Here is a 17741-nt window from a genome sequence, read left to right as displayed (position 1 = left end):
TTCCTTACTGTTTTCAATGCACAACCCCTTAGGCTAACCTCCCTATGTAGTCAGCTAGCTGGAGCCTGTACAAAGAAATTCTGCTTCATACGAAATACACTAAGTAGGAAAAAAAAATCCTAAAGACCTTTCTCGATATTTGGAGGGGAAACATTAAACAGTCCTCACTTTCCCTTCAAGTTTTTGTGCATCCTGAAAGTTTTTCTTATGAGATATGCATTGCTAGAAGCCAGTGGCAAACATAGGCTCTGATCTGTGCTGACTTGTGTATCTTAGGTTTGATCCTGCGTGATGCTGAGCACTCTGACACTGGTCTGTATCCTTAATTACTAGCAACTGACCATTCTCAGAGAAAACTACATTGGGACTGTTGAAGGGTTGAAAACTACATGTGGATTTCCCACATGTTCCTAGACTGGGGCTGACGTGCCCCACCCAAGTCGTTTCGGGGTTGCCAGAAAACGGTGAATTGATGAGGCCATTCAACTTGGTCTGATATGCTGTTTTTCAGTAATAAAATTTCCACTTTTACTCAATATTACTTTATTAATAAAAATTGAATACTGCTTATTAAAAGCTGTGTGTTACTCATAAATATAGTCACCTATTCTGATATTTATGACTGCAGAAAACTAGTAGTAACAGTCTCTAAAGTTATTTCAATCTTTTGCCTTAAATCTTCCTCTTGGCAATGATTAAAATCGTGATTAGTTTGGCAGTGGGCTTATTTATGGTCATTTGAAAGTATTAAATGACATGAAGTTGGAAAATATTGCTCAATGAGTGATTTGGAGAGGCTTGCTAATTTAGCTATCGATTCATTCATCATTTTCTCGACCATTTTCTAAGTATGCACAACCTAGTGAAATAATGGGTTTGCTTATTACACATTTATCATTAGTGTTAAGATGAGAAGCTCACAGTAACTCATGAAATCCACCCCCCACAAGCTAAGGACAGGTGACCTAACTCGTTACACACTTTAGCACACAAATATCTTTACTCACATGAGCAGAATTAATGGGGGCTGGTATTTGAATAAAACATCCTTTCTTCAAGTCCCTGAGCAACCTGATCTAACTTTGAAGCTGGCTCTGCTGATAGCTGGGGGCTACGGGGGCATTACATGACCTCCAGGGCTTCTTCCCAATCTAAATTTTTTTCTATTTGATTTACTACCTTGTACAGGGAAGTCCCATTTGCCAGTTCTGTAGCAAAGATGGAAAGAGAAAATATCCCTCTGCTTCAGCTGCTTCAGTTCACTTCAGACTTTAAAATTAAAACCTTACTAGTGAAAGCAGCTTTGCCCAAAAATGCTGGGCCATAAATTGGAGCACCTATGGTACAGTCAGGTGTCCCAACATACTCTACAGCACAAGAGGCAAACCAAACAACTGGTATAGCAACAGCCTATATGCTGAAGTGGCTACATTGGGGATGTCCCAAGTGAAGCCACAACCCTGAAGAGGGTGTAGGATCTAGCCAGAAGGGTAATACATTTTTCTTTTAGAATCAGACAATGCTATTAGTTACAAATTGCTAATAATGCTAATTAAGTTACTAAACCATTCATAAGAAAGCTAGGAAAGGTAATTCACAACAAAAGAAGTGGGGAGGGGTCAGTTATTTATGAAGCAATATTAAATTTCAAAACATACAAGTTCTTTTCAGTGGGTAAAAACACTAATATTTTTGTATAAGTATCTTTCAGTCCAATGGCTCACTAATAACAAAGTTCCTCCCTCTGTTGCTAGTCACAGTTTTAAGAAAAATAAATCAGGAGCCCCCCATACTTCAAAGGGAACATACTTCAAAGGGCCCTTCTGCTTTTTCTTTCTACTCCCTCTCTTCCTATCTCTGAAGCAGCCACACTTCAACTCACATTTATCCTTGACACCTTAATCAGCCAAAGCATTTACTAACTTTTCAGTGAGGAAATGCACTATGGAGCCCAAATACCTATAAAACAGTTAAACAATGAAGTGTAATAATTTCCTGAATTTCAACTTAACATTTCAGGAAACAAACCTTGTAGCCAAACTGAAATTACAGTTAACACTCCTAGAAGTGCAGTCATTCCAACAGTGGGGTTTTTTTCCAGACAAATGATATTTTAATGGGCCTAAAGGGTAGATAAAAAAGGTTCATGCATGCGTGTGATTTTTAGGCTTCATCACCAGAGCTTTCTATTTCTAAAAAAAAAAATCAGTGCTGACTATAATCCATATCTGCAGTACACACTCTGTTGTGTTCTTCACTACCCTGTGAAGAACGTGTGGAATTCAGGAGCACACAGTATGTTTAAGGCAGTGAAACGCGCCCATACAAAATGCAGTGAGCTTTTTAATTTAAGTAATTGTTATGCATAACCTAGACTGTATCTAAACACTAGAAGGACTCTTTAAACCTAGTCTTAAACTAATTTAAATCAACAGTAAATCCACTGACTGATAAAAAAAGCCCTAATAGTACTTAAGTACTAATAAAACCCATACATCTATGATACAGTTAACGAACTCTTTGTTTGACTTGGATCTCACTGTCCCCACTGTCTGCAGCAGAACGAGCTCTTAGATGAACCATGGATATCAGAAGGAGACTACACAGGGACTGTAGTTTATTCCAATGAATATCTGCTATTTAGTTCATTTTTAACTTCTCTATGTTAGTGTATACAGGAAAAAAGACAGTAATTTCAGAAAAGTCCTCACAGTCATTTCTTTCTTGCTCTTTCCTGTCCTATATTTGTCAACATTAGCTAACAAACATATATAAACACATTTTGTTATTCAGACCTCTACTCCTACTGAATTAAACAACACTTTTCACAGGAATTAAGTTACTCCTGTTCACAGGGGATTGCAGGATTTGAACCGTGTATTTCAAACACTTTGGATTAGTTGCTTTATTACTCTGCCACTAAGAGAATGTGTATACCAGTAACAGAAAGAAAAATAAAAGTCATAGCCTATAAACAGAGAGTTTTGAACACAGAAACATTTCAAGATTTTGATATTCCAGTTGCTTTCAGTGTTAATCAGTGGTGCTGTGATAGGTACTTAAAATATTCTATGTTAAGAATAAGGAATTATTTTGCAGTTGCCATTACGGTTATGAAGAAAATAACAGTGATGTTCACCAAAGAAAGTCAAATTGAGGAAACAAAGGCTTATGAGAAGTATCTAATTCCATTCTCAAAAGAACAAAAAAACCCCATGAGATTGGCCACAGCAGGCGAGACCAAATGTCTGTTTAGCCCCATATTCTCTCTCTGACAGCAGCCAACTCCAGATGTTTAGGAGAAGCACAAGGACAGACAATGCCATTTCACAGAACCACAGAGTAATCTGGAAGGGATGGGACTTCTGGAGGTCATCCGGTCCAGCCCCCTGCTTAAGCTGGGCTTTTCCTTCTGACTCCTGTCAAAGATCTCACCCGCTCAAGCAGTTCTCAGTTCAGGAATTTCTTGAGCTAGAAGCAATGCCTTTGCACTTTCTTCATTATCTACTAGCAGATAGTCCAAGAAAATCCTAATTTACCGCCTTTGAAATTCCTTATCTTCAAAGAGCTCAGTTTCAACCCCTCCTCACTCCTCCATAGCTCCACTACTGAGACGCCGCATGACAAAGGGCACACCCCATTACACAGACCGTAAGCTCAGTCAGAAGTCCAAAATGGCCAGTTCGACACTCCAAAGAGAAACAAGGGAAATTACACAAGACGGTGTTACTCAGCTGCCTGTTGCCTTTGTTATTTCCCTCAAATTCCAGTGTTTATATATTTCAATAGAGAAAAGTTTTTTTTTTAACAAAAATAACAACCCAAACAAACAGAAAACGGTGCATTTAAATGCCAAATGCCCAACACCTATTGTCACAGACCCCAAGGCGGCAGCGTCATCAACGTCCACAGTCTATTTCAGTAGCACGCAGGTCCAAGCAGGATCAGACTCACCCTCACTGTTTCATGTCAAAATAAAGACTAGTTATTCTTTGTTGTAAAAGACTCCTTACCATCACCTCAGTCCAACTCTAAGCCTAATCCCACGAAAATCTATGTCTGTCCTTCCACTGACTCCTGGGGAAAGTGAAATGGTTTCAGAGTGCTTATCACCTTCAGCTTTCAAACAGAGGCGTGCAAATATTACTGCTTTTCAAGTGGGGAAACTGAGGAAAGGGGATTTGCCTGAGTGTAGCCAGAAGATAAATGAGATACAGCAGTTCCTGAGAGGAACTCCTGCTTTACCTGAGGGCTCACACAGCCGTGCGGTAGGCGGTCACTCTACAGACTACCACGTGGTCCCACTCAATAGCACGAAGCTTAAAATCAAACAAGTAACTTTGTATTACCCCCTGTAAAAATCTCTGCACTGGCTGCTCTCCTTGCTGGACAACTGACAGGGATGCACAGATTGTAAATGTGCTGGCTCACATTCCTGTCTCTCCCTCGCTGTTACGCACCGATCCAGCAGCACAGAGCAACCATAAAATCAGTTCCGAGCGCCGCTGTACCCTGGCAAACCTGCACCAGGGTGCGGAGGTGCGCTCCCAGCAGGTACTGGTGTTCCTGCCGCCCACGGAAAGCAGCCTGCGTGCCTACCACTTCCCTGCAAGCCCCACCACGCCGCGCAGCGCGGCGTGACGAGGTGTGCCAGCGCAGCTCCCTTTCAGCTGTGCGCAGCGGACTGGCTGTACGGACCAACAATGCGCTCAATCTGGCTCTAATTAGCTTCGGCAGCCTTATGTTTGTAATAAGAGAGAGCGCTTTGTTCGGGGCGTGCTGGGGACCAGAAGGCAGTACGCGCCCTCCTGCCCCGGCCGTACGCTTTTTGGGGTGCCGGGAACAGCCCGAGCGCAGCGGCCGTTCCTCCGCCGGGGCTTGGCAGCGGGTGGCCAAGCGCTTTCCCTCCCGAGGTCGCCTCCTCGGCTACTTACACTGGGGTGGGCTGACAGGGGAACTGGTTCCAGGCGCACTTGTACTGGGCCTGGACGTAGCTCTCCGTCCCGTCCAGCACCGAGCAGCTCACGTTCCTGTTCACTATGTAGGCGCACCAGTTCCTGGGGGGGAAAGACAACGGCCGTCAGGGACGGGCGGCGGCACGAGGGGGCCCACACACCGCCCCAGTCCGCCCGCCCCGGCACCCCCGGCTTTCCCAGCCCGCCTCAGCCCGCCCCGGCTCGCCGCGCCGCCGGCGGCGGCTCCCGCAGCCCCCTCCGGGGCGGGCGATACTCACTTGCTGCGGGAGCCCGGTCGGGTGTACCGCAGGTGCGGGGTGGCGTGGCTGAGCGCGGCGCCCAGGGCGAGGAGGAGCGGCAGCGCCCAGCCCGAGGGCGCCGCGGGCCCCGGGCACAGCTCCATGGGGCGACGGGCAGCGGCGGCTGGCGAGCGGGGAGGACCGGTGCCTCTCCGCGGGCTCCCTCCGTCCGTCTGTCCCTCCGTCCGTCCCGCCCGCCCTCGCCCGTTCCCAGCTCCCTCACTGACGCAAATCCCCCCCCACCCCGTTTCCGCCCTCAGCGGCGGCTCCGCACCCCCCTCCGGCCGAGGCGCTGCTCCCCTCCACCCCCGCCCGGCCGGCCCCGGCCCCTGCCCCGGCCCCCCGCCCGGCTCTAGCCCGCCGGCCGAGGAGGAGCGGCGCTGCGCGCAGACGGAGGGGCGGCCGCCGGCCCCACATGGCGCCCGGCCGCCATGAGCGGGGCCCCCACCCGGGGGCAGCCCCCGCTCCCCGTCCCCTGCCCGAGCTGGCCGCCGGCCGCCCCTGAGCCTGTTTTTCCCACTGGAAAGCTGATGGGGGGAGAAGGCCGGGCCGGGCCCCTGGGAAGAGCGGGGCAGGCAGTGGGCCGTGCCCTCCGTGGGGGCCCGGGGTCCTGGAGCAGAGGGCAGCCCGCGAACCGCGGGCAAGTGGGGCACTGGGTTCACTTTCAAATGGGTCGGCGCAGGCCCGGTGGACTCCTGGTGCCTGTGAGGAAGGTTTTGGCGGGCTTGCTGCCGTGCGGTCCAGCTCGACACCACTGCCTTGACATGGTCGGTGTTCCCTTGTGTGGCCCAACGGCTCATTCCCACCCTTGGGCTTGAGAGTGCTGCTGGCGGCTACCTCTGTAAGCGATGTACAGTAGGCCATTATTCATAAGGAGAACTGTCGCTGGGCAGAGAGAGCAATGGGCATTCAAACTCACTCGGGCGTTAAAATCTAACTCGAGCACCTTGACTGGGTGCCCATGTGAGGCTGCCTGCAGTGGGTCCCAGACCACAGGGAGGCCCCTCTATCCTCCTCAGCTCCTGCTCTTTTGAAGCGATTGCTTTGGATTCAGGCAAAACTGAATAAAGCGTCGAGGCTGGGCCAGGGCAGGCTGCTCCCGCCAGAGGGAAGGAAGGGAAAGGAGAGAGCGGTGCTTGGGTGGAGAAGAGGTCGGGTGGGACATTTGGGAGCAGTGCCTGCTGCTGCTGCTGAGCCTGACCGGTCCCAGCCCTGCCCACGTGCTCCCGTGGCCACTCAGGCTGAGCAGCCACTCAGCCTTTCTAGGTCTCACGTACAGGCAAAGCAGGCAGCAGGGCCAGGCCCTTTCTTCTGCTATAGGCAGAGGCCTGCCTGAGCTGAACCGGGACCTCATCGTCTGCCCTGACCTGCTGAAACAGGTTTCATCTGCCAGTCTTGCAGTCGGGCTCACCTGACGATTTCACTCGGCTTTCGAGGAAAATAAGCTTTAAATGCTGAGGTCAAAAATTGTGCTTTCAGACTGCTTTTTAATAATTGTTTCACTGGAAATATACACTAAAGCTTTTTTGCCCCCAAGAGAAATGTGTCCCATTACAGATGCGTAGGAACACTTTGCTGGTGATGAGTAGCAATGGGAAAATATGAGATTATTACTGTGACTTCAATCTGTCCCGTTTCACTTGAAAAAATGGCACCCTCCTAATGTTCTGCAGCTGCTTTGGTGAGAGTAGCACCTCACTGTCTAAGAAATTATGCTTCAGGCAAAGGTTCAACAATTTGCTGTGCCACTGTTTACATTTGCAAGAGCATGCCGTTCAGGCGTCATTATTTATGCCGGCAGAAATTATTTGGAGTTTCTCCATCCTGAAGAAAGCAAGACTACAGTTCAGTCCCTAAAAAGCAATGAAGAAAGCTCTTTCTTCCTTTTTCCCCTCCTCATCCAGTCAAGGAACTTGTGAAGTTGGTCTTTTTCCAAAAGTGATGAGCAATATGGAAGAGCTGTACGTTGTCCCACAAAGGGAAGGTCATTAAATAATGAAAGACTGAGGTCATGCCCGTCTTGAGAATGACTGCATAGTACAAAAATTAATACGCTGATTTAAACAAAATGAGCATGAAGCAATAGTATGTTTCTATACACAAAGCACTGAGCTTATACCTTGGTGAAGGGAGATAAAGCAGATGTTACCTGATTTGCCATGAGGGCACCTTTCTAACCTGCAAACCGCAGACTTGATTGCATGATCAAAGACAACTCGGGGCACCATTAAAAGGAGAGTCATTACAGCCTTTCGCTTACCCTGTAGATACAGCAGATAATGAGTCAGGAGTTGCCTGTAACTCCAAGACTCTGTCCTTGGAAAAATGTTTGTTCACTCAAGAACAGTGCAAGAAAGTCTCTCCCGTGTTTTCTGATGTAGAGGAGTTGGCCCTTTACTGTCTGGATCAACTGCTTTATAAATATTATGAAACAGGACTTTGATAGTATTTGCTGCCATTACTTTAAAAGGGTATGTGAGATTTCTTCCACTGCAAAGCACAGTGTATTTTTGAGTTTGTTTCATTTAAAATAAACCATGACAATGAAAAACAAAGTCCTGCAGGACCATTCGCTTCTTCTCGCTGAAACCAGAGCTCTGTGGGAACTTGAATGCAAGCGCTGTTGCAGGGAGTGAAGTTTTATGCGTGGCTGCGTGATGGCTCAGTAAGGAGTAACAGCAGAGCATGACTTGCGCTGAGAAGTATTTTGCTGAATAGAAATGGATGAATCTGGGCAGATGCATGGAGTTGACCTCAACTCCTCTGATATTCACACTGGGCCTATGATATCAGCTGATTCAACAACAACCAGAACAGAAACTGGGCTCTGCCAGGAGAATCTTCAGCTCAGGTGCACGCTGAAAATGCGGTCCAAGCTCTGCTCATGGATGCATTTTTTCTGTGGGTGTAACTAGTTTTATTTCAGAGTGTAAGTATGAAGGTTAATAGTGCTCTCAAGGAGACAGCAATGCTCACGCTTTATTTTTCTGTGCTATTTCCTCTCATCTCTAAAATTCACAGAGATCCCAAGACAAATGATTCTTACAGTGCATGGAAAGCATCCCTCCACCCCTCCCTCCAAATGGAGTGTGTAGTCTGCGAGTGCACTGAGGAGGGCTTCAATGGCTGGCGAGGTCAGTACACGCGTTCTTGGGAGATGGAGATCACAGACGTGAGTCCATAAATCCTTTTAAATTGTTTTAAAGTTCTTGTTTCTTTACTAAGCAGCCTGGCTGTGTTTTCAGCACCAGGATCCACCACACTTTCATACTTCGTAACAGGATAATGATGGAGAAACAACTAGGGCCACGTGTAAGAATCTGCCAGAGAGAGAAAGGTGCACAGAGCGGGCAGACAGAATAAATAGCAAAAACATTATCAGAGTATTTACTGCAGAACTCCAAAAAAGAAATTTGTCTTTAATGGTGTGGTGCATGGAGAGGAAATGATGTTCTCCCTGCAGTTTACCTCTCATATATCAGCTCTTTCTGTAGATTTCAGCAATAAATTGCTTTGTGAATTCTAGGTTCCTTTTCTTCAGGTTCACCGCCTCAAAAAATTGCCATAATAACCTGAGGTGAGTGGTTTTTAGAGAGGTGTTTGTACTCCCTTGACGCTTCTCTTTAATAAAAAAGCTCTCTCGTCTAGAAATATTGTCTGTGGCACAGAAGATCTTTCAGGTACTCCTCACCTGGCCATCAGATGCGAGAAGCCAGCCTACAGCTGTGCATAGTCTGCCTTTACATTTGGCACTGTATTAACTCTGTCCATGAGTCAAAGCAGGTCACGGTGTCCCTCTGGAAAGATGAAACTGGTATTAGGGAACAAAGAAAAGTTTGAAAGGAAGCTGTAGGAAACTCCAAGCTAACAGAGGAAGGTTTGGATTGCGTTGTATGACGCATGCTGGTTTGGATATACCAGGAAAAGCACTCCGTGGGGAAAGAGGAGTTTGAATACTGTTTTGCAGAGACATGATACAGCCCTGTCCCATTCATTTGGCCTGGTGTATATGTCACTACATAGTAATGTTAACATTAATATTAACATTAACATTTCTAATTCAAGTCTAGGATTAGTGTCATCCACCTTCTTCCTTTCTCAGATCAGATCATGAGCTTTTTTTGCAATATCTTTTCAGAAATTATTCCACACTGCAAAAATCAGGTTTCAATTTTGAAATTTTTATGTGTAATCACCTCTCTAAAGTCAGGCAGACGCATATTTAGCTGTGAATGTTTAATGAAAATTAATGACTGAATGAAAAGTAAATAACAGATGTTAATAAAATTACTATTTATAAACATGTTAACTTAAAAAATCCAAGCCCTAGTCAGGAGTGAATAAATAAACAAAGGAGAGGAGGGAGAGCAGAAGATTTTGGTTTCCTTTTTGCTTGAGAGCCACCTTGGAGGGCCAGTTACAACTGCCATAGCAGTTACACAGCTATGAAGATTTTGTTAATTCCACAAACAAGGTCTGTAGCAGAGATCCACTCTAGCAGCTTTGGAGTATGCAGAAAAATAGCCAATGTGGTCCTGACCAGTGCTCAGGCCACATCTTCGCCTAGCTGAAGTGCCGTATTTGCCTATCTAGGCACTGATGGTGCAGTTTCATATGGGCTCCGTGGAAGAGGCACGGGGATATTTCAGTGCATGGGTGGGCAACCTGGCAACTCCAGCTTTTCTTCCTTGGTGTTATTTCCTTTCTGAGGGAAAACATTTGTGCTAAGTTTACTTATTTAAACAGAAAAACAAATCAGTGTATATTACAAACAAGCGCAAACATTGCCCAGTTGTGGCATGCATTAAGTGTTTGTATTAAAACTGATGCTCTTTATAGTCATAGTTATGGTTTTGGCTAGAGAACAAAATAAACAAAAGCTAGTCCCTGGAACAGCTATCTGAACACACTATTACAATCTGCTCAAGGCTTCAAGGCAAGAGCAGAGCTCAATATACGTTATTCTCCACTAGGAAGAATGATCTGCCTGAGTGTTGGAGTGTCGTAAACCACAAGTATGCCACGCTTGTGGAACATCCTATCTACTTTGTACTGAATAGTCATGACAACTAAAGAAATAGTGATTAAGGTCTACACTGCTTCCATAGGAAAGTTAAGAGCACTCTCATATTACTTACTATACGATGTGAGAGGACTGAATGACATATCATCCACTGTTACCATGGATTTCTGAGCAAGTCTGGAGCCTGTGCAGAGAGAAGACATCAGAGTATAGGATAACAATCAGAAGAAAACATTTTAATGCTCCGCAAGACCTTTCGGTGAAGAGCTCCAGGCTGGCTGACACATGCGCAAAGGTGGAAGAAGTTAAAGAGCACTGGAAAGAAGATCAGAGGAGATGAGCATTTCCTGGCAGATGGGTTGAGAGTGGGAGGGTAGAGGAGGTATGGGGAAGAGGTTTCTTTTGTGTCTTATCTTTAATTTGGTGGAATTGTCAAGTGACTTAAATTGAGAAGATGCATAATGCATAATTTGTTCTTTCCACAGCTACTACTGCTCTAAATCTGCACATACAGTAGGACAAAGTTGGTTCATACAAAGCTACCTGTGCACAGACCCTTCAAAAAACCTGCAGGCAAATTGCTGAAACGTAGTTAAAGACTGAGTCTGAAACTGCCTGCATTGTTTACCCTTGCTGTAAAGAGTTTCTTCCAATCTTGCTTGTTACAAAATCAAGAATTGTCGTATTTGGTTACAGACTTACTGGTTACTCTGGTTTTGATATCTCACCTCTGATGGTAGTGCAATATTTCAGAATAAAGAATAAAACTGAGGGCATTAATTATTGTGCAGTCCTTACCTCCAATAAAGGGCACCTTCCAGAGTTTCATGGCATGCACTGCCCTTATTAATGTGCCTTTCTCTGATGGATTGTGTCAGATTTCAGCTTTCATGATTTTTTAGAGATGAGCTGGAAAGGAGAGAAAGGGAGTGGCACATGACGTTACAGTGTTTGGGACAAAGTTGTCAACAAACTTTTAAACAATTACATTGTTCCTGATAGAAAATTCCATGATACTGAAGCTTTAATTCCTTGTTCATCAATTTATCCAGTCTCTTGCTGAAGTTCCCGGTGTTTTAACTAAGCAAGAAGATTACGTGAGTTTAACCACAACAGGTGCAAGTTTCTATGCAGACATTGTAATCTCAATTTAGGCATAATAGGTCTTGGTTTATTTCAAGGAATTGATTAAAAATGCAGTAAGTCCACTTAGTATTAAAATAAGAAGCTCTTCCTGAAAACAAGAGGCAGAAATTCTTGATGTAGATAAGACCTAATACTGTAATTCACAACATCGTTCTTGCTTCCTTGGAAAAAATAACTCCTGGCCTAATTATTTCCCAATCAAAAAAAAAAGACTGCTAGTTTTAAGGAAGCCTTTTGTACATTTCTTCTGATTCTTATCTATTTTGCATTCAAAAGCAAGGTTAAATTTAACTTCTGCTCAACTTGCACACTGTAAAGATTCAGGGTTCTTAAAGAAATTTTGTGTTTCAAAGTGAACTAATCAAACACAAAAATGCCAAGAATATTTTAAATAAGACCTCATTAGGTAAAGACCATGGCCACAAATATTTCATGCCTCTCTGCAGTCATGCCATGTTTTTAGAAGAGGATTTATATAGGCTAGTTCATTTTTCTGATTCAGCCATTTGGACACTGAGCAAATTTCTTCAGCTTCTCTAGTTTCTCTCCGGTTTCTCCCTGGTAGAAGGTGCTGCTCATTATTTGTCCTGTAAATTCTTGTTAAGGTTACAGCAGCTCAGAGGTGCAAAAATCCAAATAAAAGAAAAGAACAAAACGAAAATCTCTTTTTTCATTTGCCTTCTCCAATCTTATATTTTCACAGTGTAATGATGGTATGTGCAGTCTGATTAACATACAATTAGACACACAATTAGGACCCAATGCCAAACATTTCTTGAGAATAATTTCTAGAACAATCTCTAGAATAAACACAGATAATTTTTTGTAGACTCTGTGAACAAAACTTTTAATCTCAAAAACTACAACTCAAAATTATATGACTACAGCTTCTGGTGAACAAAGCAAAATGGCAGCTCCAGGCCCGGTCCCTGCAGCCAGTGACATTGCTCACCAGAAATGCAGAACTATGGGGAGGAAGGGGGGAGGAGAGTCCCTTTTAGCAGATCACTCTTGTCACCCTTCCCCGAGGCCATTTCCTCCCCCTACACAGTACCAAAGGTGCTTTCACGTAGAATGACGCTGGCAACCTCCTACAAGTACAGGATGAGGCTGTAATACTTCTGTGTGCACAGACCTACTCAAGGAGCAGGACTTCCTATATAATAGTAAGGCTATCGCAATCGAATTCATAAAAATGAACACATAGCTTCTACCCAAAAGGGTTTACAGTCAAATCGGACTCAGGCAGCAAATGTTATGCTGCCTGTTTCTCAGCACACCTGTAAGCTCCAGTATTGTATTGTGACAAATCATATCTTGTTTTGTCGTAATGTGAAATGCAAAGGAAACTCTGTGATCATTTTTTGCAGTTACTTTTGATTCTCTGTTTATCTTTCGAGAGTTTCAAAGGAGATGGCAATTTTAAAAAATGGTAAGTTAAACAAAAGAAGGAAGAAGATGAAATAAAATGTAAGGGGCTGCACAAGAGTGTAAACTGGGGATCAGACACAAAAAGGCATCAGGGGTAAGAAGGTGCGGAAAGAGGAGATGGTGAGCTCCGCGCTGTAAGGATGGGCAGCATCTTGCTCTGATCATATGCTCGTTATTCAAATGTCGTTATTCAAACAATTGCCTTATTGTATTGTACTTTCTTGTACTTCATGTACTCTAGCATGAATTTCTATTAGTTGGAGCTGAGGGAAAACTCTTTGTTCTTCCTCAGGCTCCCTGTACGTTGGGGAGAGGCCATCTGTAAATGTTCTACTATTGAACCCTAAATACCTTCTGAAGGGATGTGCAGTTGCAAAGACAAATATACCAAGAAGCATATTGAACTGGAAAAAAAGGGAAGTTTATATCTTATTTTGTTCACAGAGTCTACAAAAAATTATCTGTGTTTATTCTAGAGATTGTTCTAGAAATTATTCTCAAGAAATGTTTCGCATTGGGTCCTAATTGTGTGTCTAATTGTGTGTTAATCAGACTGCGCAAACCATTTGTATTGAATTTCCTAGGGCTGCAATTAAATAAACTGGTGATAGCAGTGCTCTGGTTTGATCAGTTAAGCAATCTAAATGAGCCAAGGGTAACATCCTTAGAGTAGGGAAGTATTTAACTCCCACCGATTTTTATGGCAGTTAAAAGCCTGCATCTCTGTGAAAACTAGAGGTTAAGCACCCAAGATTTGTTTCAGTGAAACCTCTGCTGGATAACATCACTGGATACCATCTGTACGCATTGTGCGCCTCACACCGTCGCCTTCTTTTGAAAATCTCAGGCAAGAGTCAATAGTTTAATTAAACAAAACCAAATATTCTTTTGTTCAGACGTGCTGGGTTAAAGCAATGCCATGATGTGGTTAGCAATGTCTATGGAGAACGGGGAGGTACAGAAGTGTTTTCCAATACGATGGCCTTGTTGATTGTTTCTTCCCAGTACTGGGAGAGGCGAGTAGAATGAGGCACGAATACACGCCTCCTAACAAGTAGTAGGCCTTGTAGTTAATTACAATTAGTAGAAAGTAAGGAATATCTAAATATATATTTAAACTGTCTCATATCTAACCACTGAAGTTTCCATTCTGCATCATAATATCCTTTTGCTAAGTATTTATTAATATTGATAAATATTTAGATTTTAGAAGATCTCAGAGATTTCAGTAGTATCTGTAAGTTATTTATGAGTCCAGCTCAGTCTTGAATTTCCTTTTTCCCACCTGAGATCAAAACCTCGTGGTGACACCATTTCCTCTGATTCTTTCGGACACGTCCTACACTTCAGTACCCTTCCTGCTGCAGGCTGTACAGATGAGCGTTCTTGATCAGCCATGGACTTGTATCCTCTTTAATTTGTCTTTTATTGTTAAAAGGAAATATCCATTGCCAAAGGAGGGTGTGTCTTTTATATCGTTTTGGAAGAGCAACATCTACAGGGATGATGGTTGATGGAGAAGTTAAAAATGACGAACGTTGCTGGTGTGTTTCCTGTGTGGTGGATTGAAAACCGGTGGATCAAATGACTGTAATACTTTCACTGAACAACAAGACTGTATGCAGTAGTGGTAAAATGAACTCATGGTTTCAGAATTTACTTAAGAGGACATAAGATATTAAGAATTTATGTATAGCAGCATGTGTTCAAGAATGAACTCAGTCATGGACTCAGTTCAGGGCATCTGGCATTATTTACAGCATTCGCTTTTACTTTTAGGAGCACAGAATTTCAGGCTTGTAGAGTGTTATTTAAAATACTTTTTTATGACAGTTAAAATGGAACCCAAACTTTAGGATGAACTCTGTCAGGGATTGTTAATACTCTCTGTGCCTGTTGGTGTTAGTCTTTTCTTTTTATTCCCTTTAGCCTTTTACAGAACACCACGGTGGAGTCATTACTGCTCTACGATGAGAAATGAATAGGGAGGGAATCCTGTTGTTTTATAGGTACCTGTCAGTGGTGCTAGAGGATCTGAACAAAATCAGAGCTCTGCTGTCTCCAGTGTTATACAGTCACAAGCTCTGTGCCAAGGCCTGGTCTCTACAGAGAGTTTTGCCACTTCAGTTATACTAACAGTGCTAAAGCCAGAAAAGGTTCTGTAGATAAAGATGTGGTTATTGTGCAAAAACCGGTATAGCCTATTTCAGTTTGGGAAGTGGTTAAACTCTGTGCCAGATGAAATTCCCCGTATTCCAGTAATAACAGCACCCACGCTAAGTGTTGTAGGCCAGCTGAGGTTGGGATGGAGGGGGAGGCAGTGGGAAGGAAGCAGAGGAGAAGGGGTAGGGAGTTTTGGTCTTTTCTTTCACCTTGTGTAGCTCTTTCTGAAAGAAGTGAAAAGCTTACATTTGTCATTGATGTTTAGAAATATATTGGTTATTGTTTCTCTCCTTTCAAATTTAATTGTGGAGAAACAGGACAATCTCTGCTGTGAGATGCTGCCTTACTTCATGTCAGTCTACACATTCCGTTTGAACAGTATTCCAACAGTTACCAACAATAGGCAAACATTGAAGGCAAACATTCAATTAATAAGTCACACCAGCTCATTCCTACTGTGTCCCTGAAGTTTGTCATTGAGAAAGAAATAACATCACAGAGGCTGTAGCTGTAGACATATTTTTAAACTGCACTAGGGGAAAATAGATTGTCTGAAGCACATTAGGATGTTTCCTAATTGGAGATCAAGGAAGTCACTGCAAATGATCACACTGTAATTTCACTGCAAATAGTATACTGCAGAAGATTAGCACGAATTATGGGGACAGTTCTCTTTCACAGAAGAAGACATCTGTATCCAGAGCATACAAAGTAAGCCAAATGTCTAGAAACTTCATGTGTGTATAATTGAAGAGGTTTAGATTAGTTTTAGATAACTCACAAGAGCCACTTCACTGACTGTATCCTGAGACAGCCAAAACTTCACTGCCTCATGCATGAGTTGTCCTTTTTGCCCTGAAAAAGTGGGAATGCTCCCAAGACCTTTATTCCTAGAGAGGTCTGTTCCGTTACAACAGTGAAACCCTGATGGAGGAGGAATGTCTTATTGTTAGATTATGGGATGTATTTTGTTACATCAGTTGTCTCTTTAAAAAAATGAGGCAGAAAAAATAATCTCTGCAACTGCTGTGCTTCATTTGTCTTTACATTTTTTTTGGTATTGCAGCATCTCATACATTTTGCTTTTTCATTCAAGCTCCAGTTCCTGGAATTCCAGCGTGATTTGAGCACTTCAGATTGTATTGCAAGAAGAAGTTAGTTCTGGCATTCCTTTGCAGAAAGTAATTTGAAAACCTGATTCAAAACCATCCTACAGACTCAGAAACAAAAAGGCAAGTACAATTGTATACTTTTAAAATCTCATGACTTTTAGCCAGTCGCCTGATTTTTTTTTTGTTACTAGAGCTCTGCAGTAACTTACTGTCTTTATCCAACTGCTTCAGACTTTCAGCAGTCCTCTGGAGTTGCTGTTCTGGAGTTGGCAATGCAGATTATCTTAAAGCACTATTTGCTATGTGGCATATTAAAACGCAACAAAGACTTTCATTAACGTCTCTATCCAATTATGGAATCAGAGTTCTTCACTCTTCTATCTTACGGTTCAGCCTTCCTTTACAATTACTTTATTCCATTTTCCTTGTGTGTAAGCTTTCTCTAGTAAAGGTCATTTATCTGGGTTGAGTTATTGGTGTGAAACTTATAGAATAGGTACTTATTGTAACTTAGAATAAAAGACACTTTCCCTTCTTTTCCCTTAATTCAGTCTGTGGTAACTGGATATTTATATTTTAGCTGCCCCCTAAATCTACAGATAGCACTTCATGCCTGACTCATTTCTTGGTGACTTGCAAAACTCTTCTGAGATGAGTAGTGTTCAGTCTTCATAATTGCTTCCAGGCTTTAGTGATTCTAAGTGTGAGGACCTCAGCTTAAAATTCAAGCCTAGATCCTTTGCATGGATATACTCTTTTGTTTTTAGGCAGTTAACAAAAAAAAAGGAAAAAAAAAAGACAAAAGTCCACAGCCAAACATTGCAACATAGGTTGGACACACATCCAGGGGTGGAAACAAAACAATCCTTTTCTACAGACTGTCTCTAGGGTCTGGTCCTGTTTTGCAATTGGCAAAAAATGGTTATAAAAGATATTACACTGGCAACAAAACCTCACTGCTGTTAAGGACAAGGTTGGCTTGGGCCTTTTGAAGGCAAGGGGCCTCTGAAAGTTCCACGCTCTGCGCAAAGTGGTCTGTGAAACTGAGGAAGAGCAGTAAGTACAAAGTTACTCGGTGCATGTCCAGTTGGTGCTGCAAGCTGATATTGTTGATAATGTACAAGTTACGCATTTGTGGTTCTTAGACCACTAGCAGACTGGTCTGCAGGGTACTGAGAAGAGTGGACAGTTGCTGTGAAACTAGGCAAAATACCAACAAAAGCCATTTTTATTTGCTTTTCCTACCAGACAGCACGTTTCATTGTACAGTATAGTTTGTACAGCGTACCGTCTTGGCTGGTAGTCCTGGGAGCCATTTCAGATGGGAAGCCTGAATTCTGGCCTCCTGTGTCTTGTGCTTTAAGGTGTTATCATCTAACGTGGCTGCATAGACCTGCTGCTGAAAATACAGAATTTTGGAACATTGTACACATGTAAATGAATGATGGCTTCTACCTCTGGTCAAGCCATTTATCCAGTGTAGTAGAGGACCAGACTGTTGAAAAAGACAAGACCATCTGCAGCTGCTCTCTAGTAATTGTTAGAACCTTGGTTCTTTTCTGATATTTTAAACAAGAAAAAGGGAGAAAGAGCATTTGGTTTTAAAACCTTA

General features: G+C 43.2%; 1 protein-coding gene across 1 annotated transcript in view; it reads right to left on the bottom strand.

The window, feature by feature from the left end:
* The window catches only part of EMILIN2 (elastin microfibril interfacer 2), a 35431-nt gene extending 29977 nt beyond the window's left edge, over positions 1–5454 (bottom strand). The window contains exons 1-2 of the mRNA XM_075142040.1: positions 5234–5454; positions 4935–5057 (exon numbers count right to left, since the gene is read on the bottom strand). Coding sequence (XP_074998141.1) covers positions 4935–5057; positions 5234–5358 — 248 coding nt within the window. The 5' untranslated portion in view covers positions 5359–5454. The remainder of the gene's footprint in view (positions 1–4934; positions 5058–5233) is intronic.
* Positions 5455–17741: the final 12287 nt, after the last annotated feature.

This window comes from Calonectris borealis, chromosome 2, assembly GCF_964195595.1.
Source record: "Calonectris borealis chromosome 2, bCalBor7.hap1.2, whole genome shotgun sequence".
Classification (NCBI taxonomy): Eukaryota; Metazoa; Chordata; class Aves; order Procellariiformes; family Procellariidae; genus Calonectris; species Calonectris borealis.
This window is presented reverse-complemented; position numbering and strand designations above follow the sequence as displayed.